The sequence below is a fragment of the Protomyctophum bolini genome (genome assembly GCF_963924005.1).
Source record: "Protomyctophum bolini genome assembly, chromosome: 15".
NCBI classification, from domain to species: domain Eukaryota; kingdom Metazoa; phylum Chordata; class Actinopteri; order Myctophiformes; family Myctophidae; genus Protomyctophum; species Protomyctophum bolini.
The window spans coordinates 10,589,028-10,615,274 of NC_137876.1; the positions used below are offsets into that span (position 1 = coordinate 10,589,028).

Here is a 26,247-nt window from a genome sequence, read left to right on the forward strand (position 1 = left end):
TTTATCAAGCATCCCTTTTATTAACGGTCACCTGTTACAAAAAGAACAAAATATTCAGTTAATGAAATTAGCAACAAAGTAGCGAGTGTTGATTACAGATGATATGGGACGCTTAATCCTAGAGTAGTTACAGTGGGAATAAAAACCTCTAGAGTGTCAACGTGGCCATCATCTCCCACACCCAGGTTCACAGACTGCCTCCCATTGGAGCTGCAGTATGACTGACTGACACACACACACACACACACACACACAGTCCATGCACCTCCGTTACAGTTATGTACTGACCCTTCTGACATGCTGAGACCCCTTCTCATCCACCCCTGCCTCCAGCCAGTTCTGAACAGAAAGTATGCACAGAGCTATGAGTTCATGTCATGAATGCACGATCATGTACGGGTTGTGACAGAGGTCTTTGGACAGGAGGCAAAGAGCCCAACAACAATATTTCAGCAGGTCCTAACTGGTACATTTAAACAATACATATCTTTAACTTAACAAAAACAATTGATGGACTGGGAACCCAACATTTGCTTAGTGAAGGAGGGGGGGGGGGGGGTCATTTAATTGCCCCCTTAACAAAGAGAAATAACAAGAAAAATACTACTGCTGTATTCAAAGGTTTTCATTGAAAAATAAGTGTTCTAAACAGAGAGAGAGTGGAGTCACCACCACACAAAGTCTTAATTATTCAGGGTTGCTGCTGTAGAAGAGGAATGTGGTGGGAGTGTAGTAATATAAAGGTCAGGTGTGGTAACTGGAGCCCATGCCTGTTCCCATAGTGACCAGCGTGGGGTCTCGGAGTGTTATGCACAGGGAATGGGCCAGAGTGAGCCCAGGTGAGGAGAGGAGCGGAGCAGGGTGGATGTGCAGTGGTAGTGATAGACCAGAGGTCTCTGTAGTAGTGAGGTTGGAGGTTGGCTGCCTCTTTGAAAAGCAATGCTTTTCTCCCTATACTTCAGGCAAGTCCTTGTCGGCCTCCTGGAAGAGAGAACAAATGAGGAGGCTTGAGTTTGACCTAAATACGAATGCACTTAAATATTGTTTGCTGGTATTGAGGAATCATAATTATGCGTGAGATTTATAAAACTACAATATGGTGGTGTACCTCTTCCTGTCCCTTGGTAAGTTGCCGGTTGACAGCCTGTAGCTGCTGTTGCAGTTCTCTAACGGTTTGGTTCAGTCCTGCAGTCATTTTCTCCTTCCTGTCCATTTCCTCCTGCAGACAGACAGGTTTAGACCCTCTGATATCACAACATCAAATTATTCAAATAGTGTCCAATGTCCATTTAAGACCATGCATGCAAAGAACAGGTTTTTCTGAAAATATATCACCAAATGTGGCATCTACATATATATTTTTAATTTTCCCAAAATAGGAATGTCAGTGATCATGAGGTTAAACTTATACTGCAAGTGTAAACCAATTACACCAGCCAAGCTGTGTGTGGCAATACATGGAATGTTGGCGGTACCGTCTGGGACGAGAGGCTGCTGTTCTCTATCAGGTCAGCATTGCCCGATTCCTTGGAGAGTTCCTCCTGGATCAGGTCCAGAGATTGCTGGGCCTAGAGGCAGAACAGACGGGAAGGAATCAGTCCGGACCAGGCCCAGTGGCATGCATGTTCTGCTGTGCTTAAAACTGGGTCTACAGGTCATCTTACCTTGTAGAGGTCACCAGCCACCTTCTGCCTCTCACTCTCCTCCGTCTCCAGCTTGGAAAGAGTCTGAGTCAGCTGGGTTTTCAGCTGGAATCCAAAGAAGACACATTTTTGAACACATGATCGATTTCCTGTTGACACCTGGGACTTCCCGTTTACTGCTGCTGTTGCGTTCACACCCAAACCTCTATGCCAAGACATAAGAGGGTCTCATTTGCAAATTGCGACTACTGTATTTGTGATGCTGTTCAACAAAAATGCATCAACTGCTCTCGGTTCTATCATCCAGCATACCATTACTACTGCAACTTAACTATTCAAATGATCACAATGAAAAATTAGATTAAACAGATAAGATTTGATAAAAAGCACAGAAAAGAAAGGTTATGGATGAAAGGGTGTCAAGACAAGGTCTGTATCAAGGTATGAAAACAGAATGACAAAGTGTGCATGTTTAAGCTACAGTAACAGAACGGAAATGGTCCCAGCAGATTTAAGCCAAATTCCAATACTCAAAATCTCGGCCACTCGCTCACTCACACATTATGATAAAATTGGTGACCTGCCAAAATATATATGACCATCTTGTGGAATTCACAAGTTCACATAACTTAAGTGGAGGTCTTTAAATACATTACAGTCTAAATACCACTAGGTTGAACTTTGCTAATTTAAGTTCGGACACTGACATTATGAAACGTCTACATAACATGATTGTCACATATTTCTGCCATGCTGGAGTGACCAAGTGTGAGTGAGCGAGTTGCAGAGATTTGCGGTATTGGAATTCAGCTTTAGGCTTTTGCATATGCAGCAAGTTTACTAGTTAGCAGTTTGTTAGAAGCTTGATGATGGAAGAATGAACCCACCCTGAGACAGCGACAGTACAAGTAGCGAGTTAATGAGATAGCCAACTTTCACAACCTCCCATTCTAGATCCACTCCATAAATGATCACTTCTTGGCACCTGAGCGCTACCAGACCTAAGGCCTTTCTGGGCCTTTCACACATGGTACTCAGTCATGGATTTAAATGACCCGCAGCGAAAATACAAGGAATCCAGAAAGACTTGCTGTAAATCAGAATTGCATATTGAATTTATGATTTTTTTTTTTTTTTTTACAGAATCAAATGTTATGGTGATGCTGGATCCTGGATGGCTTGATTCTAGGATTAAATAACTGACATGAATATTTTTGGAAAATTAAATGGGGAAAAATGTGGTCTTGAACGATGGGACCAGAAAATGGCCGTCACTGCCATGCCCCCTAGGCCTATAAAGCATGTAAATTATACTTTTGGAGTGTATCAAGCGTGCTGGAGGTTGTGGGTGTGTCTCCCCATTCTGTAGCACTTGTGAGAACCCGTCCTGTAGAAGTGAGTGCCGAGACGTTGCTGGGTGCAGTAAAGACAGTCTTTTTTGTTTGTTTTTACAAAGGAGCTCTAGCTACAGGGTGAGCAACGCTTACCAAATTCAGCTCCTCATTCTGCCTGACGGCCTCTGTATACGAGCCGTCAAGTTTGCTCTGCAATTCAGTCAACAGATCTTTGAGCTGAAATGAAGTTTGAGATCATGTTTTTAATGGGCGTCTATGCTATGGGACCGTGTCCAGGATAGTACTACTCTAGATGAAGCAGGAGGCACCGAAAGTCCACCAAGGGTGTGAAGTGCAGTATATCCTAAAAGTCATCTAATGCTATTGAAGCAGTCAGCTGGTCTAGCTCTAATTCTGCCAAAAGTTATCTAAACTAAAATCAATGTTTGCACTATTCAGCAGAGCTATGTGATGGCAATGTGGAAATAAAAACACTCAACCGTCAATAAGGTTGAAGTTCTGTATGACTGTACTGTATTTATTACCAATAGGGAAATCGATTGGATTAGTCAGCAGCTCTATAGTGCTATAGCTGCCTACAGTAACTACATGGATCGTGCGCACCCCATCATTTCAGCTTTATACGTTTGTGTTGTGTAAAAATGATATGCCTTTTTCTTTTTTAAATGTATAAACAATGTAGTGAAGGTCGCAAAGCATAAATAAATATATATTGCCACCCAGTCAACACAGTAGAGAATCCCTCTGCTGCAGGTGGATGAGCCATATGAAATCATTGAGGATTACGGTCACCACAGAATCCTCACGCCCATAGCTGCTTACCTCTCTGACCTCGGTAACATAGGTGGCGCTCTCACGCTCCGCCCTCTCCAACTCAGACTCCAAGTGCGTCTTGTCTCTTCTCAACTAAACAACAACAGCAGAAGAACTTCAGAGAAAATACCTTGAGACAAATGTATTCCAATTAAGAAAATACTAAGTATGGGGCGTTTCTTTTCTTTTTTATATGGAAATGTAAAGCCTTTTTGAGACTGTAATATAACAGATTAAAGGATATACAAATAGCCATGACTAAACTTGTCCAAATGAGATGTGCAATAGTACTAAAAGTACGTAGAAAATGTGAGGTGTGTGTGCATCTGAAGAGGACTGACATTTTCCAACTCGGCTCCATCGCCTAGTCTCTCAATGTCCTGCTCCAGTGCTGTGACTTTCAGATTCATCTGAGGAACAACAAAGAACCATAAGTGTACTGTAACCGTATTGTGTGGAACAAAATATTCTAGAGCTGCAGCAATGTTGTAAGCATCTAGCATGGGAATTATGACTAGGTAAACCTGAATACCCACCTCTTTCAGCTCTCCCTGTGACACCTCTAGCTTCACCTTCCAGCGAGACTCCTCCTGCTCAACACTGTTCTGGAGGCGCTGCAAAATGCCCTCCTGTGGACAGGGTAGGTATGACAACTCCAGTTTTAATTTAAGCTAACATTTTCACCATCATGTGTTAAAATGGTGAAACTCATCTCACCGTCTCTGCCAAAACCTTCTTGTATGTCTCGCAGTCTTTCTGTAGGACCTTCTGGGCTTCGTCTGCCTCCCTCAGCTTCTCAGCCAGACCCTGGTAAAAGAATAAAGCAATTCATAGAAAACATAAGAGCACAAATAGCAGCCATAACCTGTTCTTCCAAGTCAGACAGGCACACTTCAAAACCCTAGATCCATTATAGCTGTGGGTAATTTATGACTTTGTGCTCAACTGATTTCTATTTGTGTAGCTCAGCTTTCAACAAAAGATGGAACTAGCCCCTGTAAAAACATCCATGCCCATCACCCCACAAACTACTTACTGTAAATATTTTTCTTTTTGATTAGTTCTCATTTATATGATGTTTTGTCTGTCACTAAATGTTTCAATGTATTCAATACACAGGACCCCAATTGAAACAAGCCATAGTGCTTTCTTTCTTGGGTTCAATCCTTTTAGAATTGTATTTGTATTAAACTGTACTTTTGTGCTTTCTTGGGCAAACTGTTAATAAAGTATTCAATCAATAAAAGACAGTAGAATTGTTGGAAGCAACTTTTGTCAATATGCGTTGGGTGGACCAAAGTTCTAACTAAGCCTAAAACATGACTTCAGTTTGAAAGCAGTGAAGCTCTACCTTTGGTCTAAATTAAAACATTCCTCAGCAGTGGAGGAATGGGTGTTCAGTAACAGGTTTTATTTTTGTTTACCTCCATGTCCCCTGATGCAGGGGTGGAACTTGAGTCTGCAGCCGACGTCTCAGCTGCTGCCCGCTCAAACATCTGCAGCCACTCCTGGTGGTTCTAGTGGACAGAGGACGAGGGACAAGACATTGTAAAAAGAGATAACGCTGGATGATTTTATAAAAACGTGCCCGTGCTTGCCATCTCCTCTATACTACAATCCAAACTGGAGATGTCTCTGCTTTAAGCTGCAGAGCATTAGCTGCAAAGCACATCATAAACCTTTAAGTAAGTTTTCAAAACTTGCAACACTCCAAGTGCTCTTTGAAATATTTAGCGACTGTAGTGCTAGTCACTGTACTAGACTGTAGAGCGCTGCGCTAGAGCAAAACAAAAACACATCCAGTGTGATCACACTAAGAGACAGTATTTAATTTCAACACTATTTGGAAGAAGCAATATTCCACTCTAACACGTAATTTGCGATAAGCTACCTAGGTTTGCCTAGAGGTTGCATGTGGGAGTTAGGAGGTAACAGTCACAAGTCTGCCATGTCTTTTAATACTCTACATTTAACACCCATGTTAAAATCATATCGAGTTGTGCGCCCTCAGCCAATCAGGACAGACCAAGTGAGTGGCTTATACTAGCCAATGGGCTATTCAAATGAAATAGTGTTGTATAAAGTACTGAACTTTATTCCTACAAAATCACGACCGTACGTTCACAGTGAATGAGTTGCTTCCGACCGGAAGCTTTCCGGCGGCCCAAACTGAACGCGGAAGTGTTGGCTGCATAGAGCCCATTGGTCACAGGCTAACGGCTAAGAAATGTATACATACTTGCTCACTGGGTAGAGGCACGTGGGGTAGAAGTCTGTGCAGAACATCTCTGCAATCAGCCTGGGCAGTATCAAGCACTGTCTGGTTTTCCTACAGAGGGGATGGGGAGGGAGACATTACAAATAAATAAGAGATGAAATTGAATATAGACTAGACTGATGGTTCACATGCATTCGAAAAGCACTGCAGAGTAGTCATCCGAGCAGAAATTACGCTAATCTCTTGCTCTACTCTCTCATGTCTCATTTTAAACCACATACTGTAAAGTCAACAGAGAGCCCAAGTGAAGTGGCAACAAATCATTAATAATATCTCATGTTGAACAACAACCTAAAAGTTTAATTTGAGTAAAGATGTTCTTAGTCCCATGTCCTGTGCCACGTTTAGCATCTCTCAATGTCAGCAGGGCCTACGTCATGTTTCACTTGACCTCAGCGTCAAACCACAGACACATGCTCTAGTCGGCACTCCTAAGAAAAACCAACACACTGATCCACTCACTCATGAGCTGCAAAAAAACAAGTTGAAATTCCTACTTATTATGGGCAAGCAGCATGCACTGTAACTGAATCCTGACAGGAGCTGATGCATCTGAAACATTAGCACGCCGGGGCATTCACCACTATTCCTATTGACGGCCTGTTGCCAGAAGGGAGCTCTGACATGTTTGGGTTGTACACAACTAGTGTGCACTTTTATTTTTGTTTTAGACGGCAGGCCTACATAATAACAGGTGCCAAGGATCTCCCTGGCTCAGCTCCGAGGAGGTTCCTCCTACTGTACATGGATGGCAGAAAACAGCTGCTTCCCTGACAGTTCAGCATGTACGTACGTACGTACGTACGTACCCACTATATACACACTATACCACTACCGTTTATAGCAATGCTCTCTGGTGGCCCACACTATACCCAAAATGAACGGGTCTGTAAATATATATATTTGGCAAGGCTTTAGTTTAGAATCATGGCTGTTATTTCAGTTAACGCAGCACTTGAGCACAGCGTATTGAGAAGTCAACGTGTACACTCATTAAAAATGTTTGTAGGATCACTGAAATTATTGAATTGAAACTGAATTAAACAAACTGGTTGATTATATATTAGCTGACTAAGTGGTGAAACCGACAAAATGTACAAACAATGTACATCACAAAGCAGAATGAGCACATGCTGGAGATGAGTCGCATAAGAGCGGACACGGAGCGGTATAATGAATAAATACCATGAATCTTAAATCTAATGACATCTAGTGAATACATTTCTAGGGCACTGCACACTCATTTACAAAAATCAGCCATTGCCTTTTAGGGCAAGGGAAATATGTTACGTTATATAGCATTGGGTGTAACATATCCATTAACAAGACCAGTTGATTGCAACAGTCGGCCTGTTGTAAGCAGAATATGCAGGAGGAGCAAGTTAAATAATATGCTTTTCTTTTTAAAGGTTCTTGGGGGAGAAACAGCTTAATGCACAGCCAATTTTAACTCTGTGGCCAAACAAAAAGCACACAAGGCAGGCGAGAGAATGAGTAAAATGAGTATGCAGCATAGTTATGGATGATGGCGCAAAAAAACCAAAGGGAATCTCGCTGAGCCGATCATGGCAACAATTGGGGAGGGGTGCATCAGATTCGGAGCTAGAGAGTGAAGCAGACTGGAAGTTGCGTATCGAACCTTGACGGCCTTGCTGAGTTTCCCCTGAAGCATGGCCTCGGTGGCCGACAGAGCCTCCATAGCGCTCCAGTTTTTCTCCCGAAGCTCCTGTTTTGGTCGGTGCCAAGAGAGATATCTACTTTCAGTTCAGCCTCAGGGAGAAAAAAGCATTGATTTCGATGACCCACCCAGACCAAACAAATACAACTGGTAGGGATGACCGAGAAGTACTACATCCAAACTCTGTCCTCTGAACTCTCCGTTCGTCACCCAGTGCTGCGCATGTCAGAGCCTAGCTAATCCACACTTCACTGCTAAAAATGTATACCGACAGCCCAGAGAATTTGCCACCTCTTGTGGATAAAAAACAACAACAAAAAGCAACATGCATACATGCCAAATGTGTACATTACCAGTTACCTGTCTTACATACTTCCATGTTCATGCAAAGGTCAAAGGTTGTGAATAGTTATAGATTTAAAAAAAAAACAAGGTCAAATGCCTTACAAACAAAACCTGCGCTGTCTTTTCAAACAAATAAATGCGGGCAATTAGTTTATGCCCACCATCTCACACACAAGCACACACACACAATCATGGCCAATGCCCAGGGCGACAGAGGCCAATTTTGATGTAGTCATCAGCAAAGGAAGTATATTTTGACTGCTTCAACCTAAATTTGCATACGTGTAATTTATCTGGCAAAAAAAGATGACCATTAACTGGATCAGTTTTTGGTTCTGAAAGTCTTAACTCTGAATGTCCAGAATAGAGGGTAGTAGAAAATAGGAAAGGAAGAAGTGGTAGACTGGAATGTAGAGGTTATGGGAAAGAACGACTCCGCAGTGAGGGGTGCATTTCAGAGGACCCCCCCCCCACACACACACACACACACACACAGGAGAGGGGACTTTCTGGGCTACATTGAAGACTGGTGATTTGTAGGTTCGTCGTCAGGGAAAGAGCAGGCAACCTACATTGTTCTTCTTCCTATGGAGCTCCAGCGAGTCCCTCAGCTCCGCCAGCTCCGCCTGCAGATCAGATACCTGCTTCTCCTGCTCCGACAGCCTGGGAGGACAGAAAAGAGTCGGAGGAGGAATGTGGCAGAGAGAGAGGAAGAGTGTCAAAGCACACTGATGAATATTAATGAATTAATATTCACAACGTGTTGTAATGTGCCGTGTAATTGTGCTGCAGCACTCACGCTGTAAGCAGTTCTGGGCTTGGTGCTGCCGTATGGGACTGCTGTTAGAAAATAAAACATACAGTATGTAAATTAATATACACAGTACATAGATGCAACCATTTCTAACAATGTCTTCGTCTTCTTTATCACTCTGAACAATCAGTGAAACGTGGAAGCTCCACTCCTCACCTGTTGCTGGAGCTGCTCCATCTGCTCGGCCACCTCTTTCGTCTTTGCCTCCAGCTCTGCCTGAAGTGCCTGGATATCATGGTCTTTGGCAGCCAGCCTGTAGGGTCAGAGTTCACGTGATTATGTGTTCCGTATGGATAGTTGCAAGTATGGTCAGATCAATGCAAGGAAAACACTAGGTATGGTCGGATCTATACAGGGAGAATGATATGGCGATATCGGACTGTCAAATATTGATCATCATTTATGAATGTATGGGTGCCATTATCTCATTTTTTATAAAGGACGCATTAAACTAACCATCACAGCATCCATGGGACACATACAACTTTATCTTGCCATGTTATGAACAAATTCAGCACTTATAACGCAGGAGTTCATTTCTACAGACAGTGTCAGCCTTCTCGCACTAAACTAGCCGCACTCTTTAGCGAGCCGTTATTTTCTGTGCGAAACAAGCCTAAATCATTCAAACAGAATGGCATTTTGTAAAAAGAAACACCAGAACAATAAATACTGGCGCAAACATCTACTTTTCTTAAACAAATGTCTCTCTTCCGTCTACATACTCTTCCCCCTTCCACATATAGTACGGCTGTTGTTCTTTAGTTGCCATCTATCTATGCTTCTGTGAAGTGAATATCACATTCATCATATATTATGATTATATAAACTTTGTATCTTGGCTTGTATAATGTATTGTTTGTTATTTTTCCAATAAGTAGTGCATATAGAATGGATATATAGAATGTACACACCTTTACAAATAGTTTAAAATGTTTAATTTTCAGATCATTTGAACATACATGAATGTAGCTATAATTATAACCCTTGGCGATCAAAGAGAACGAAAAACAATTGGGGACCTGTAACATTTTTATGGGACCGATTTGAATGATCATTTAAAGAAGGGGTGCAATGGCTATTTCGGTAATTTCATTTTGAAGTTTGAGCCTGAAAGCGAGGCTGTACGTTTCTGAACCAATCAGAGGGTTGAATCCCTTCAGATGATGGGACGGTAGCTCTGCTGCACGCGCGTTTGTTTACAAGTCAGACAGCCAGTCAGTGTGCTGCCATGTGGATCATTTCTAACATATAATGTTTTCAGATAGCTATTTTAGCATGCCGATTAAGTTTAAAACGGGTAATACACTGTCTGGACGTCATCTTGAATGAGATTAAAAACAGAGTTCTGTAATCAACAACAGCCGTGTTTAGATGAATGTGCAGCTATATGGGAATCAAACGGATGAATGAAATCAAGCATTCATTTTTATTCATGCAACACTCGACACATAATTAAAATTGGCTTTTTATGGACTTTTGATATAAAAATACAAAGTTGGAAACTTCCCCATTGTTTTGGCATCCATTGTGTTCGATATGGTGCAGGGCAGGGCCTCTTGGGCTTTGGGGACAGGACATTCAAGAGAAATATGCTTGTTTTTGATGGCGTTGGATTCAACAAATAAACAGATAAGCTTCACTTCAACTGGATGCATAACAGAATGGTTGAGTCCAAGGTTGTGAGGTTTTTCGGTTTAATTCAATCTTGACAATCTCGTCGGCCAAACGGTGTCATGTGACGTGCGTTGGTTGCACGTGATTATCATTTACAGAAGCAGTAGAGAATCGAGAGAGTAGAACTCTATGTAAATAACAGCTAAAGCCTGGTCTAAAACCAAGTAATGCAACACCCCCAATATATGGGAACACTTTGGATTGCGTGATATGCCAAAATATTCTGTCAGCCGCAAACTCGGCAATCAAGCTTGAAAATTAAATGTGAATGTGAGAACAGCTCAGCACAGCGGGCCATGTGTAGAAATCAGCAGATCTACAAGCTTACAACTTGCAAGCTTGTAGATCTGCTATTATCAGCACACAGCCTCGTCCTATGATGACGTATCGTTAGTGCCAGATTGACTGTCCCAAGTCTAGTCATGAAATGAACAGGCGAGATGACAAGTCTTTCTGCTGCCATGCCCGTCTCACTGACAAGCGTGTTTATACAACAAATAATTGTAAAGCATATCACTCCATAGGATATTCTTTTCAGGACTAAAGCTTAGATCACAAGCCAGGAGATCATGAGGTGAAGTTGAAGGAGTGTAGCATACCAAAGTTTACTTTGAACCATTCATGGAAACGATGTGGCAAAAAGCAAACAAAGTTTAACTTTTTTACAGACGACCCTGTCCACCCCACTGGAAAAGTGATGGCGTGGGGCAGCGAAATTACATTTAAAAATGCACTGACTTGTGACAAACAACTGACACAAGTTTTAATATCCAGACTTTACATCAATCTGTTAAGATAGAAATAAGTGCGGTCGGGAACATTGTATGGCCCTGACCCAATCAATAAAGAGATGCATGTGTTCATTTTAGACTCTGTGTGTAATACAAATAGATAAAGGGGCCATCTTGTGGCGATAGACTGTAATAGCAGTCTCCGTTTACAAAACGTTACAGCCCTCATCGCGACCAGATAATGTGGCCGCTGGCCCCAAAATTCATCAGATGGTAAAACCCGAGTACGCCGGTTTTACACCATGGTTGTGTGGTCAGAGGTGCTGCATGTTGTCAACTTACTGAACCTGGAGCTCTTGAAGCTGAGCTTCGGCGTCTGCACTGGCCTGTTCCTCAGAGATCTCTGCTCGTCTCAGCTGCTCCGTCTCTGCCTGCAGGGCAGCCAACTGCTGTGCCAGAGTCTGACATGAAAAGGCACAGTGACACTTTCAACTTTGGACTCCATTTCTGAGGAACATACAGTACACCAAACGGCTTCTACAACAGGTAAACCAAAGGATTTAATGGTGACAGAGTAAACTGCGAGTGAGAGCAAGGAAGAGAACTCAATAGGTAAGAAGGTGAAACAGCGGTTATGTCCTCACCTCAATGTTCTGGTCTCTGGCCGAGCAAGAGTCTTGTGCAGCCTGTAGGCTCTCCTCCAACGATTTCAACTGCTCGTCCTTCTCAAGGATCCTGCAATACAATAGTGAGTCTTTGACACAGAACTGTCAAAACACAAGCAGAATCAACACCTCTATTAGAGAGGAATACCAAACATGTCAACTTACTTGCTCTGCAACTCATCCACTATCGACTCTGAAGACATCTGTAATACATCAAAGAAAGCAAGTTAAACAAAGTATCTGAGTTGATGACTTCCGAGTCATCGTGAAATGGTCCTGCCTATAGATAATAGTATCGGGTTTGTTTATGTCCGAGTCAGAGACGTGGCCGTGGTCTGGAGGGCCGGACCACCCTCCCAGGCCATTAGCCAATTTGAATATAGTATACATAATGAAATAAATTGTCAACCATTATGAAGGATATTGGCTTTAGTCCAACTCACCTGTTCTGCAGTCTGACGCTGTAGAGACTCTACTTGTTGTTTCAGTGCCTCACTCTCTTCCCTGACCACCTACGACAGAGAAAGCAATTAGAAATGTGGCTTTTGTGGCCATTAAGAATATTGATTAGAAAGCAAGTCAACAAAATGCAGTCACTTAAAGACCAGCTGAGGTCAGTGAAGTCAGGGCATTAACGTAGGCGAGTCGTTTCCTAAACATGCTACTTTCTGATGCTGCGTTAGAATCCTGCTTCTTCCTCTGTGGTACAACAGTGTTACTTGCCGGTTTCAATGTGACAATGTTAGCTTGAAAATCTTGAAAACGACACCCACACACCTTGAGCTCCTCCTCCTTGTTGGCAACTTCGATCAGCCCAGTTTTTAACAGATCTTCCACCGTTTTAATGTTCTCTTCCCTCTCCTGGACACTGTGGGCAGGAGACAAGGTAGGTGGGGTTAATGACATGGTGAGGGAGATTGTTGATGTTGTCCCAGGGAAGCAAAGATCCGAGTTAAAAACGTTCGCTCTGAAAGAATATATATATTATATTCTCTTTCAGAGTGAACGTTTTTAATACCCCCAAAATGGGTTAAAGAACAGTACTATACTGTAATGGTACCATGTTATGCTAGTAAAGCAATAAAAATTTGCTGATTTACAAGCTCGAAACACAATTTATATATATATATCCCTCCTTTGTCGATATGCCCAAAATAAGGATGCCAGGTTGAAAAGTGGTTCATAAAGGCCCACATGGTCCTAACAACCCCCAACATCCAGTATGATGATGTTTTATGTGTTGACACGCACCTCTGCTGAATCTGGTCCAAAGCAAGCTGGGAGGCAGCCTGCACAGAGAAAGTCAAAATCAGATAGGAACAGAGGGTGTGTTAAACAACAAGCCTGCACACACAGAGTCGTTTTCCCTGTAAAAAAATAAACTACTACTAGAATGCATGATTCATTAATTAGTCATCATATCGGCAATATCTGCTATCGAACAGAATATATAAATACATTTTATATGTTCATCTTTTAATGTGAACCTGAAAGAGCCTTTTGGGGCGATAACAGCTGCAGATAATCCTAACTAATGAATTTGGTAATGAGCATGCACTGTTTTTTAGAAGTCTGCGAACACCTTTATACGGCAATGGTCTGTAGAAGAGTCACTCTTTATTCTGCGTTTAGGCGGAGGCGCAACACTGATCAGAATATGCTGTAGTGTAGTGTGCATGGCAGGTGGCTAGGTGGCCCATGACACACTGCCAGATAGACCATACAGTATTATGCTGTAGTGTAGTGTGCATGGCAGGTGGCCGTGGGGCCATGACACACTGTCAGATAGACCATATATATGCTGTAGTGTAGTGTGCATGGCAGGTGGCTATGTGTCCGTGGCCCATGACACACTGCCAGATAGACCATATATATGCTGTAGTGTAGTGTGCATGGCAGGTGGCTAAGTGGCCGTGGCCCCCTCACACACTGCCAGTGTGTGTACGCACGCATGCGTAGAACCGTCCGTTCTACTTCCCATTACATGGATGTTTGTTTACATTCACCAATGCAGCGGCTCGCTAAATTTGTATTCCTAGGATGAACGGGGTGAGGAGCACTTGCTCATCCTAGGAACTAAAATACCTGCTCCAATGTTGTAATAGACATAAGCGACATGAGCCATGATGTCACACGTTTTGCCCATTTACATGGACACCAGGCAGAGAGTTTTCAAAGATTTCCACTTTGTTTTCAACCCCCGATAACACCGTAGCCGTCAAAACGGAAGGCACATCTGATATTTTATTCTGCCATTTTCTCTAGAGACCGTTGCCATGTAAAGGTGGCCTGCATATGCACCCTGAATCACACTTAAGATAAACCCTACTGGAAACTTGTACTGCAATATCGGCATCTGTCGATTTGACAATGCAATTAATCAGTAATCGAATATTGGCCAAGATTTCAATATTGTGCATGATATGCACAATATAAAGACAATCGCATTCCACAGCTGACCTGTTCAGATAACTGAGCCTGCAGACTCTGCAGCTCCGCCTTCAGCGACATGTTCTCATTGTGCATCGCCTGTGGAGGAGAGGAATCAGATAGTCGATGCCTGCATTCCGACACAATGGCATCTATGGTGGTCTCAACAAAGTCTCTGCAAAGACATTCTGCCATCACAGCCCATTTCAAATCCGAAAACATTTGTATGCCGCTTAACAGTGTCTCAATAACTGACAATCAGTATGTTGCAAACGTCCTCCTTTCAGTATGTCTATTGGCACCGAGAGGCCTGCGACCAGTCCAACACATTCCTGCAAACTAACCAACCAGAGCAGTGTTGGTACAAGGCAGTGGCTCTACCTGCATGTTTGTTTCTCTGTTGGCCAGGCTGCTACGCTCTGCATTCAGCGAGTCCTCCAGACTCTTCCTCTGCAGCTCTTTCTCAGATAGCCTGGACACAATCACATTAACAAGAGTCAACAACATAATGTCTCAGTATCACTATTGCATTTTCACATTATAGTTTCTCAGTATAGTAGAACATTTGAAATGCATATCATATGAAATCATAGGTATGGCAGCAAACGACCAGTCCAGCAGGTTATGCTAATTATTTTGCTGGTAATTTTAGTGAAATATCAAAGCTTGTAGATCAGCCGTTTTAGCATATCTTAGCCTACAGTATAATGCCATGCCTAAAATAGCCACACCAAATTGAAAGTGGTTAAGAACAAAACAAAGTCATCTCTTACAGTTTTTGCAGCTCTTCAAAGTGGGAGACCTGGGTTGCCTGGATGAGGAGACAGTTCATTAGCCCACATAACAATAAACTAGACAAGGTGGAATTTGTGTGGTCGTGTGAATCAGTGGTGTGAGGTCAGTTCATGTACAGTACCTGTGAAGACATCTGGGCCTGCAGGCTCTCATTCTGGACTTGCATGCTCTCGATCTGCATCTTAAAGGCTTTGTTTTCATTCAACAGTTCCTGTCAATAACATTTATTATCAGTAAACCTGGTACAAAGGGACACATTTTTAACAAGGTCTCCCAAAGATCATTGGCCTCATTGTTAAGTAATGTTCGATAATACATTTGTGTTCAATAATTTGTGGGGTTTTATTAAAATCCTAAATATCAAATTTATCGACAAAGTTTTGAATGTCCCTTAAATAAGGACCACTGCAACAGAGCACAGATGAGGTATTCAGGTTGAGTCAGGGTGTTATTTTATGAATAGAAATATAAACTTCAAAAGCAGAGAGTGTCCCCAGACCCCACGGCTCAACATAATAGCTTTGTTTTCCCTCTCAATGATGGGCGGTAAAGTATGATTTCATTATATCCTGGATTTGTTCCGATCTAGTGGTGCTCAGTTATTGCTCAGCTGCATGCGTTACCTGCACTTGGCTCTGCAGTGAGTCATCTGGTAAACTGTGCTGGGAAACTTCCAGCAGATGCATCACTTTCTGCTCCACCTGCTCCTTGGAGACGATGGTGTCCGTCAGGCTGCTGTGGAGTGTCTGAATCTCCTTGTTCTTGTTGTTCATCTCCGTCTCCACCACCAACAGCTGGCCCTGGAGCTCTGACACATGCACACAATGAATATAAACTGCACCCACTCATTAGTATTTTGAGAGGTACTGTCACATGGCGGCACAATGTTTTATTGCTGTACCTTGTTTTGCGGCTTGAAGCTTTTCTCTTTCTGCGTTGACATTGTGGAGGTAATTCTGGATCTCTTCCCAACGACACTTAGCATCCTGCAGTTGAGCCTTTCCGAAAAAAAAACAAAAATATTGAAAACAGTCTTCATAATTATAATCTCAATACTAGTCTCAAAAAAAGTATTTTCCAATTTCAATGACCCAACCAATTTTCTTACAACAAAGTATGTCGTTAGTGTTCCTGTTACAGGAAACAATGATTGTGCCAAATCTGAGTTTGGCCCTACATGCCAAACACGTTTCACATATATACGATAGGTCAATGAATGTGACTCACAAATTCCGCTTTCCTCAAAATTCTGTTAGTTTCTTGGCCTGACAGTAGAGTTTGCTGTTGTGGCAAGACAACGATGTACATTTCCAACTGTGCTTATGGTTGTGATAAAGACAGGAAAGGCTGAGCCTTGAGTCGGCTGCAGGGAAGTGGTGTTTACACCCAGCACAAAGCCTCAAACATCCCCGCTTCCTGGACCAATACAATCCTCCACTTCCACGTTCTATTCTACAACGAGTCCACACAAACACATACAGTCTCCTCCCAAAGACTTCCACCGACCCAATCCACTTCCCTACGGAGACTGCTAGCCATCTTTAACCCCACCTAGCCTGATCAGGCACTGTTCACTGCTTATCCAGGGTTGCAAATAAACACACACAGAAGATGCTAGTGTGCATTTAAGATGGCATACCTCCAGCTGGGACACGTTCTGCTTATAGCCGACCTCCAGTGATTTCCTCTGGTGTTCCTCCTGTTGCAGCTTGCTGTTGTTCTCCGACAGCTCCTTCATCAGGCCAGAATACTCTGAACGGAGCTTGTTGAGCTCGGCTGAGTTCCTGTAAAAAACACACACACACACACACACACACACACACACACTTCAGTGTTACGTTCGGCGCTAAATAATGACAATGTATTTTGTATAACCATAGGAATATCCTTGTTATATTATAAAATAAAATAAAAAGAGTTAAAAAATGTAACTGATGGTGGCCATACATTCTACTGAGCTTTATTCCAATAGGTTTTGTATTGCAGGTATTATATGCATTACTGATGGAGTACAATGGAAACATTTTTTTTGTATTAGCGCTGATTTTAAGACATTAAAAAGATCAAAATGCTGAATTCTGACACATCTACAATGTTGCAATACATGCACAAACACTCCCTTACATATTTAACGAAGGAATTTATTTCACTTCTAGTTCAAGAAGCTAGCCCTGAAACAGACAATGTTTTAGGCTGGAACTCGATGGTGTGACCCACCGTTAGCCATGAGTGCTTTCTGTTCGTGTAATGGACTATAGGAACATGCGGACTGCCCAGATGGTGTAAACTACAGGTTGTGGTCCGAGTGGTACTAACTTGCTCTCCATCTGGTTGGTGGCAGAGCTGACGGCATCTCTCAGGATGCCATTCTCCTGCTGCAGACGGCTGATCTGACTCTCCAACTGTTCCCTCGCCTGCTGGAACTACACATGAAAAACAAAAAGAACCAATGGATGAAGGCAAAAACTGCACCTTTAAAATCAAGACACGGGGACGATGTTTTCTCTTAAATTATTTATTTAGTTCAGAATGATATCTAAACAAAAATTATATTTCATGGAAGGTACTTTAAGAGATTTTTAAACACGTCGCTTTATAAATTCCACAGATCTCCAGTGAATTAGTGGATCTTGAGAACCAGTCGACCGATCGTCTTCATATTTGGCACGTATAAATTACATTTCCAATTCCGGTATCCATCACATCCCAATTTATATTGGTAGATAATGTATGGATCCTGCAACACCCATGGCTCAAGCACAACGTATAATAGAGGGTATGCGCGTGACATCATCATCAAACCTGGAAGTTATGCAGGAATGCCTACAGAGTGGCAAAAAACTACTTTCTGGCCTTGCATCCAAACAGAAAAGTCCTATCTGATTGCATTAAACAATGTTAAACTCACTTGGCATGTTGCTTTGACACTCAATGTGCCATTCACTTTAAGCATGTGCATACCCTCTATAGACACTACAAGAAATGCTGTAAAACATACAGCCTTTCGAAAGGCAAGGCTACAGTAGGGAGCATTGGAGTAACCCTCACTTTAATCTGCATGGTCTGGAGTTCCTGGAAGCTGCCCTGGGTTTTAGCCTGCATACTGCCAAGCTCCTTCTCCATGGCTCCACGCTGCTCTCTCATAATGTTCTCTGCACGACCAGTCTTCTGCTTCTCCACCTGAAGCTCCTAGCACAAAGAAACAACACACATCATCAGAGACCAAGAAATCAGTCAGCAAGGTGGAGATTAAGCATATTAACTGGAAAGGAGGCATATTATCTCTTTGATGTATTGGGTATCTCTACCTGGCTGAGCTGCTTGACTTTGTCCTTGGCGATAGAGGCCTCCTCCTGCAGTGTGGTGAGGAGACGTTCCCTCTCCTGAGCTGATGGATCAGCCTTGGCTGCAGACTGTAAGAGGGACAGAACATTAACAAAAGACAGAAACCTATGCATTCAGTAATGGCATGATTGCTGATGCTGTGGCCTGAACCTGCCTTGTGCCAGGCATCCAGGGCACTGGGGCTCTTCTCTTTGAGCAGGGTCATCACGCTGACCGCCTCGGCTTCTGACAGCGCCAGACCAGCCAGACCGGAAAGCAGCTCCTTGAGCTTCACCTCAGCATTTTCTGTCAAAAGAAACGAGAAGGATGATTGGTACAAGGAGGTAATGACTGTGGTTCCTCTGGAGAAACTGACTCAACTCCTACGCGATAACATGGAAGGGTTCACAAAGGTATGGGAACCAGTCTTAGATACAATGGACCCTTCTAGGCTGCGCTTCAATGTACCTTATTGAACGCTAGTGAATAACAAAGACTCTGGTGACCTGTAATGTACAATCATGTCAAGACTGTGGTGTACTCGTTTTTTTTTGTTTGCATTTTGTTTTTTGTCTGTGCATTGTAATGTCCGTATTGTGGTACTTGTTGTTTTCCTGTTAAAAAAAGAAAATGTGGTTCTATATACATTGAATTGCAGAGCCTCAATAAAAATACATTGAAAAATTAAATTAAAAAAAGAAGAACGAGAAGGAAATTAAACATGGTATAGTGTGAATGGACATCACACAGGAAGTAAGAACCAAAAGTAAACGGTAAAGATTAACACTTCTTCTGCTGCTGCTACCTTTGTCAGTCTCGTTCTTCTGTTTCTTTCCACTACCCTTGGATGGCAGGTCGTCATTGTGGGCCACTTGATGGTTAGCAGGAGCCGCAGAATCAGCCAGAACATGAGACTCCTCCACCAAGGCTAGTGAATGGACAAACAGGTTTTAATATTTGCCCAAAAAGTCAACGGGGACTGGCTGCAGCTTGACTGCTGCAGGATTTTCCCAGCATTCTTACCGTGTTCCGTCTTCTGCTTCTTGGCAGAGTTCTTCTTCTTGCCACTGTTAGTCAGAGGGGTGACGACATCCTGAGCTTTGGTCTCAGCCACCACCGGAGGGTCCTTCTTGACTGGAGCTGGTGCAGTAACCTGTTCCACTTTACCATCTAGCTGCTGTTCATCCACTGGACAGGGACATCAGGTTGATGTTTCAACACAAAAATCACTTTTATGACATTTATATAATGCATTCAACATTTCCAGAGATGAATGTGTGCTTGAAGAATCCACCCACATCACTGTTCAATTCTACTCACCAGCCTCTGCCTTCTGTCGTTTCTTCTCCTTCTTCTTCCCAGAGGTTTGAGGAGGCGTCTGGGCCAGAACCTGAGTCTGGACCTCAGGCTGGTGACTGAGTAGACTGGCTTCTTTGCTGAGAGTCACAGGTGACTCTGCCTTGCGGCCGGTCACCTTGGAGCCGTTCATCTCTGGTTCTTCAGCGGCAGGATGATGCTGAGAAAGAGCTGTGGCTGCAGCCGCAGCAGCGGCTTTTGCCGCCTTCTTCTCCCTCTTCTTCCTCTCCCTCAAACCAACAGGAGCCTCCGGTGGCGCCATCACAGGCACAGGGGTAGGAGTCGGGGGAGCCATAGGTGCCGGCTCCTCCTCCAGGTCTGGAGTGGAGCCATTGAGGGCGTCGGTAATGTCAAATTCCCGTAGATCCTCTTCCGACTCTCCACCCCCACCGCCGCCCGCACTGGCGCTCTCTTTCTTCTTGCTTTTCTTCTTCTCGTTCTTCTTGCGGGTGTCCGGTTTGTAGGGTGGCAACTTGAGGTCACGTTTCTGCCGTGCCAGCACCTCATCGTATGACGTCTCCTTCATGAACAGCCAGAAGAAGAGGAACATGAGGGCGATGACCAGGGAAGGAGCCAGGATAAGCAGGTACTGAGAGTCATAGATATCCACCGCCATTCTGCATAGAGAAAAGACAGCAAAGCTGGTGTCAGTCATAAAGAATGCCCCATTCAATTTACAAACATTTGACATTTTGCAACTTACATCTGGTGTGACAAAGCCTATGGCTGAAAAACATGACCGATTCTCAAAAGATATATAGAATGCGACTTGGGCATGAATTCTCATTCATTATATGCAAAAATAGCAGATCTACAAGCTCACAACATGCCACATCCCGACATGTGAGCTTGTAGATCAGAAACATATTTTTTTGAATAGGGCTTAATTGATTAACTAATTTCAGGACAGCCAAGTGCAGCAGAAGCAAGAATTATAGAAAAGAACAGAAACTCATGTCTGTCTTATTAACCTGAGGGGCCTGCATTTGAATTCTATGTCACCTAAACACCAGCTTGTTGCTCACACACACTCACCTCCAACGTAGGTGCTACATGCCATCATAACCTTCTGAGTACATGTTAAAGGGTAAGACCACTTTGAGAGGTTTGGGTTGTTTTCTTACCTTATTATGGGCAAACTATTCCATTCCATGAGTTATTTCTCTCCGTTGTGTTATTAGCAATTTAATAAATAAAAGATAGGGTCCATTGACTTCCATTGTAACGGGGAAACAGCTCTCAAAGTCACTCTTTTAGCACATAAACCAACTCAACAAAAGATGATTCTGACAGTTTATGACATCAGGAATGCGGTACTGAAGCCGTACTACGGCTTACCCAACTCTCGCGGGGACGTCTTGCGAGGTTTTGTTTGTAAAAAGAAGTCTCCATGCATTGTGTATGTTTTAGTGACAAGCGGACGAGATCAAATCCATTTGTTTACATCCCAGTCGTTTCCAATAAGGAAGTGGTGTACAGTTGGTCGAATCAGATCGTTTTTTTACTCAACACGAACAGCAGTGATTCGATCGGCTTAGGCATACCTACCGGATCTTCTTTCTACACAAATAAGTCAAAACAAGACAAAGTTGAATTTTTTTATTAAAAATAAAACTGCATGAGTTTTCCTGATCATAAACTGTCAGAATCAGCTTTTGTTGAGTTGGTTTATGTGCTAAAAGAGGGACTTTGAGAGCCGTTTCCCCGTTACAATGGAAGTCAATGGACCATATTTTGTATTTCTTAAATTGCTAATAAACAACACAACGGAGCGAAATAACTCATGGAATGGAATAGTTTTCCCATAATAAGGTAAGAAAACAACCCAAACATCTCAAAAAGTGGTCTTACCCTTTAAGACAGGTGAATGATCACAATCTGTGTAACGTGTGAATGGTTGCGGGTATGAGAAGAAAGGGGGAGAGGTGGGTGCGGATATGAGAAGAAAGGGGGAGAGGTGGGGATTAGTACATCAAGATCTCTTCCTGTCCTCTCCTAGTGATATTATCATCCTATTAAGACAGAAACACACTGCCTCAAAGTCTAATGCCTTCCTACAGAGATGCCACTTCCCCCAGGGCAGATTGATTATGACGGCATAGAAAATGCAAGGCTTGGCCAGCAAAGGACACTGGCTTTGCTAATTTAAAACAGAATGAATTAGGTGCACAACAGGAAATGGACAACCAGGCAAAGGGAAAACCCCAGTCCAAGTGACTGTCAGTGGTCACTAACCTCCTTCGACCCTTGCTTACAAGGATGACATTCTAAACTCAAATAGGAAGGCTTTGCGAGGGCAAAAATACATCCGTGTAAATGTCACTCACTGCAGTTTGGTCCCCGTCTGCTTGCACCTGAGGGGAAAAAGGCTGCCTTAGTTTCCTTCACTAGCCACCGATAGTCAACAGGTCTTAATCCTTAAACTTGAATAAAATGACAATCCCTCAACTACAAAGAAGACCATCAGTTGAAGAACCCATATATATATATATCTGTGTGTGTGTGTGTGTGTGTGTGTGTGTGTGTGTGTGTGTGTGTGTGTGTGTGTGTGTGTGACTGTGTGTGACTGTGTGTGTGTGTGTGTGTGACTGTGTGTGTGTGTGTGTGTGTGTGTGTAAACATTTTTGTACCACGGAAATGATTTGATTTGATAAGAGTGAGTGTAATTCTTTAAAATCAGTTTAGCCTGCCCTAGCAGACTGAAGACACTAGTTAGTATTTAGTCCCTTGAGGATATGTAATAATCAATTGCAGATCATCAGTCAACAGAGACCACGATTTTAAGATGGCATTAGGAGGGAGCATCATCAATGTGAAATGACGTTGACAGTGGCTGCCCTGAAGTCAATTACGGTAGTACCCTCCCCTTCTCTACTCAGATTGGTGTCTGTACTCTGTAATAAAGCATGGGCGTCAGCTTCGGTCGGGTAGATCTCCTATACTGGGCCAGTGGGCCTCTTAGGTAGGCCAATTTGGATTAAGCAGATTACCCATGATAATACATTTAAGAATAACTTTCCGCTGCAGTGCTTCTTTGGACCCACTGACAGCTCTCATTACTTCTTGTGTGACACACAGCTATCGAGTGGGCCTAGAATAACGTTGTCGTGTAATACACGTCTCCCTTTCCCTATTCTGAAAAACATGGGCAAAAGGAGCATATATTGGAAGTAACAAGTATACTCAGCTTTCACAAAGTCAAAATATTTTGAAGGAGAATTTTAGCCTTGTACATTCAATCCCTATCCTGACTGGAACTTAGAGACGGCTGTAAGGCATTATGTGTCAAAGAGTGTACATTCCTCAGCATTCAGGAGGCTACAGGGTGCCATGAGGACTAACTCTAGTCTTAACAAATACATGCTTTCATTGTGGATGGAGAATGTGTTATTAGACAAAGAGGGACATTGTGTGAGTGTGAGACAAATGTAAAGAACCTAGCTTGATGGATATAATATTCTGAAGGCATAGCAATGTCTTGTTTTGCATGAAGTTACCCAAGTTACCCTTCCTCTCAATTTGTCATGGCACTAGACTAGAGGAACATTATTTCAAGGCTAAAGTACAGACTGAAATGAGGTGGAACAGGCTGGAAAGAGTGGGATGTTATCATTATGATTACTATAGTCTACAAAACCTAAACAGAATCAGCTAGGCTAATTTTAGTACTTTATCAGATGAATTCACATTGACAAAAAAAAAATGTATTACATACAGATGCGTTTAGTAAAACAAGGAGGAAGCAGCAGAACTGGAAGCAGCAGCCCATTTCTACCATTTTACAGAACTGGATAGCAGTTAGAAATGTCCTCACATTTTCTTATGATGTATGCCGTTTTTACAAGAAGCTGTGGCTTCACAGAAGCTGGGCATCTGAAGATTGGGCATGCATGGGATCAAGTCCTGCAATCCCAGTCGTTGCTTTCTTTTAACTCTATGCCTCAGACTAGAAGGTGGCAGTGCAAAAGTTTCTTCTGTGTAGCCACTAGCCAGAGCCATGTCTGAGCATGGAAATGAGCCCGGAGGACAAAGCCCTCTCGGGCCATTGGCTGCCCGGAATCCAGCCACTTGGCGGGTCAGACTGCCTGCTTTGGAGGCAACAGACGCCAAGGGATCCCCCATAACAGTCAGTGTCAAAAACGCAGTAGATGGAGAAAGTAGGACTCTCTACTCTCTTCAACTGGCAACACAATTAACAAGCAACATCATCTATTGCTGCAGCCTAGGAGAAATGTTAAGCAGTGTCTGTTAAGCATAGCAGACCAACTCTTCCACATAACAAGGAAATCACTACCGCAGTTTACATCACTGTGAACAATGTTAATGTGTCACACATCTTTCCAAATCTAGGTTATGCCAAACAGCTAATAGCTGGCCATGTTATTCATTCATCCCACCTCGACTCATAGGCTGATAAAGATGTCCAGCTAGTGCTACCCCGAGTGGAATAGTAAGAGTGGTGACACTAGCGTTGACTCCCATTGTAACAATGGAATGCGGAAGTGTACTAGGCAGCCGCTTTGTGGCGAGATCAAAGCGTGTCGCTACTCTTTTACTAGATTACACTGGTGCTCTACCACCTCGTTGTTGAGTCATACCCATGTATGATCTGTGTAATTAACCTAAATTTGACAGTGTCTCCAGTTTAAGGATAAACTAGAAAAGATATAGTTAGTAATGGTCCAATTAATTTGTAGTTATGCTGTGGTGGTAAAAGTTGATAACTAGATTTGATTCACCATAAGTGATTCTAAATAAACAGCCCGCTGAAAGTTGAAACACATAAAGGCTGTCACATGGAAATGGACAGGAATGTCAAGGTCACTGCTTGAGTAATATAACATATATGTTATATGTATATAGATAGATAGTGTGAGTCAAACAACCCCCCCCCCCCAGTCAAAAGAGTAAGTTAAACAGATAAATATTTTCTTAATCAGTTAGTGGTTCTTCAAAATGGGGTTAAATGTTCCCTGTATGGGTCACAAGACAAGTTTACTACACTTTAATGTAGTCATCATTCACATAAAATACGAACTTAGCTATTAGGGGAGTAGTACTTTATAACAACACCTTGCGCCACATCCATTTGCCATAACTTCACTGACTGTAATTATGATCACAGTAAGACATTAGTTTACTTTAAAGCATAATTTTTTATGTCAGATAGGATGGTGGTCCTGCTCAATATGAGGCAGGCAGAGTACTGAATGTTCCAGCCAGCCATCATGTATATAAGTCGGTCTTGCACAAATTATTATAGCAAGTTATTCGAGCCACCTAAAGATAAACATCAAAATGATAGAGATAAAATGGCTCCATAGCCAGTAAACCCAATAAAAAGGTAAAGACACACACTGACCGAGCCTATAATCTCACCGTCTAGTCACACGTTAGCTTGAACATGAACCTTGAAAAGGCAAGGAGGGGCACACATGTCGACGGCAAGGCTCAGGCTCAGCCGGCCCGGCCGGAATGGCTCAAGCCACGGTTATGACGAGCAAGAGGCCGACTTTAGTGACCCAACCCCCGCTGAACGGCATGGCCGGTGCTGTTAAAAGAGAGACATCCCTGTCCGTGGGTCTCGCACGGCTCTGCTGCTGTCAAGTCAGGAGTCTACATCGATGAATGAGCTAACTAATGTTAGCTTGACACTAGTAGCAAGTTGCTGGCTAATCCAAATAGGGGAATACACAGAGTACAGTTAAAAGGGCGGTTAAAAGTAGCTCGATTAGGGTCAATGAATCAAGAAAAAGGTGTCTATTTTCATTCTGATCCTCAATGAATGTCCAGAGGCGTGGTGGGGTCCAACAAGTCCCCAGCGGGCCTCCTCCTAGCTGACCCAGCCTCCTCGTCTCCTGAAATCTCTGACCCATTCCTGCGTCCCAGTTTTCCGTCATGTTCTTAAAGGCCGTTCCCAGGCCTGGCTGAACTGCTTAGCAGCGCACAGGACCAAACGAGCGGAACCAATTTAAGAAGAAAAAAACCCCAACATATACATTAAGCAAATGCTGCTGATAAGGGCATACCTGGAGTGTGTAACGCGCGGTTCTCTATCAGCTTAACGTCGGTTTAGAATGTTGAAATGGCGTTGCTCCTCCGCGGTGGTTGAAGACAGCGGACCCTCCAGGCCAGCAGCTCCTACCCTAAGCCTTCTGTCAGTCTATCTGCTGTAGTAGCTTGGCGAGGGGCGGGGCACAACCATAGCTGGTGGGGGAGCGCATGGTTTGGCTCTCGGAACACACCGGTTTATGACTGTCTTTATTTGGACAGAGAACAAAACTCCACCCGGTCTGCTGCTGATCCAACGCGTATAAATCAAACGAGCTACAAAACCTAACAT

General features: G+C 43.1%; 1 protein-coding gene across 3 annotated transcripts; it reads right to left on the reverse strand.

The window, feature by feature from the left end:
* Positions 1-26,064, reverse strand: ktn1 (kinectin 1). Of its 3 annotated transcripts, XM_080784488.1 has the most exons (36): positions 25,934-26,064; positions 19,869-20,521; positions 19,572-19,736; positions 19,354-19,476; positions 18,724-18,854; positions 18,533-18,637; positions 18,273-18,413; positions 17,541-17,647; positions 16,864-17,008; positions 16,126-16,222; positions 15,848-16,032; positions 15,346-15,435; positions 15,203-15,240; positions 14,811-14,901; positions 14,460-14,528; positions 13,251-13,288; positions 12,777-12,867; positions 12,443-12,511; positions 12,165-12,202; positions 11,979-12,069; positions 11,677-11,795; positions 9,083-9,179; positions 8,912-8,952; positions 8,685-8,775; positions 7,729-7,815; positions 6,051-6,140; positions 5,236-5,328; positions 4,529-4,618; positions 4,348-4,440; positions 4,153-4,221; positions 3,821-3,904; positions 3,131-3,214; positions 1,665-1,748; positions 1,476-1,568; positions 1,109-1,219; positions 1-981 (listed from the first exon to the last, which is right to left on the reverse strand). In XM_080784488.1, the coding sequence occupies exons 2-36, from the start codon at positions 20,518-20,520 to the stop codon at positions 952-954; spliced, it is 3,822 nt and encodes a 1,273-aa protein (XP_080640614.1). In that variant the 5' UTR covers position 20,521; positions 25,934-26,064; the 3' UTR covers positions 1-951. The 3 variants fall into 3 exon arrangements, with proteins under 3 accessions (XP_080640614.1, XP_080640616.1, XP_080640615.1); XM_080784490.1 differs by lacking the exon at positions 7,729-7,815; XM_080784489.1 differs by lacking the exon at positions 3,131-3,214.
* Between the last annotated feature and the right edge of the window lie 183 nt (positions 26,065-26,247).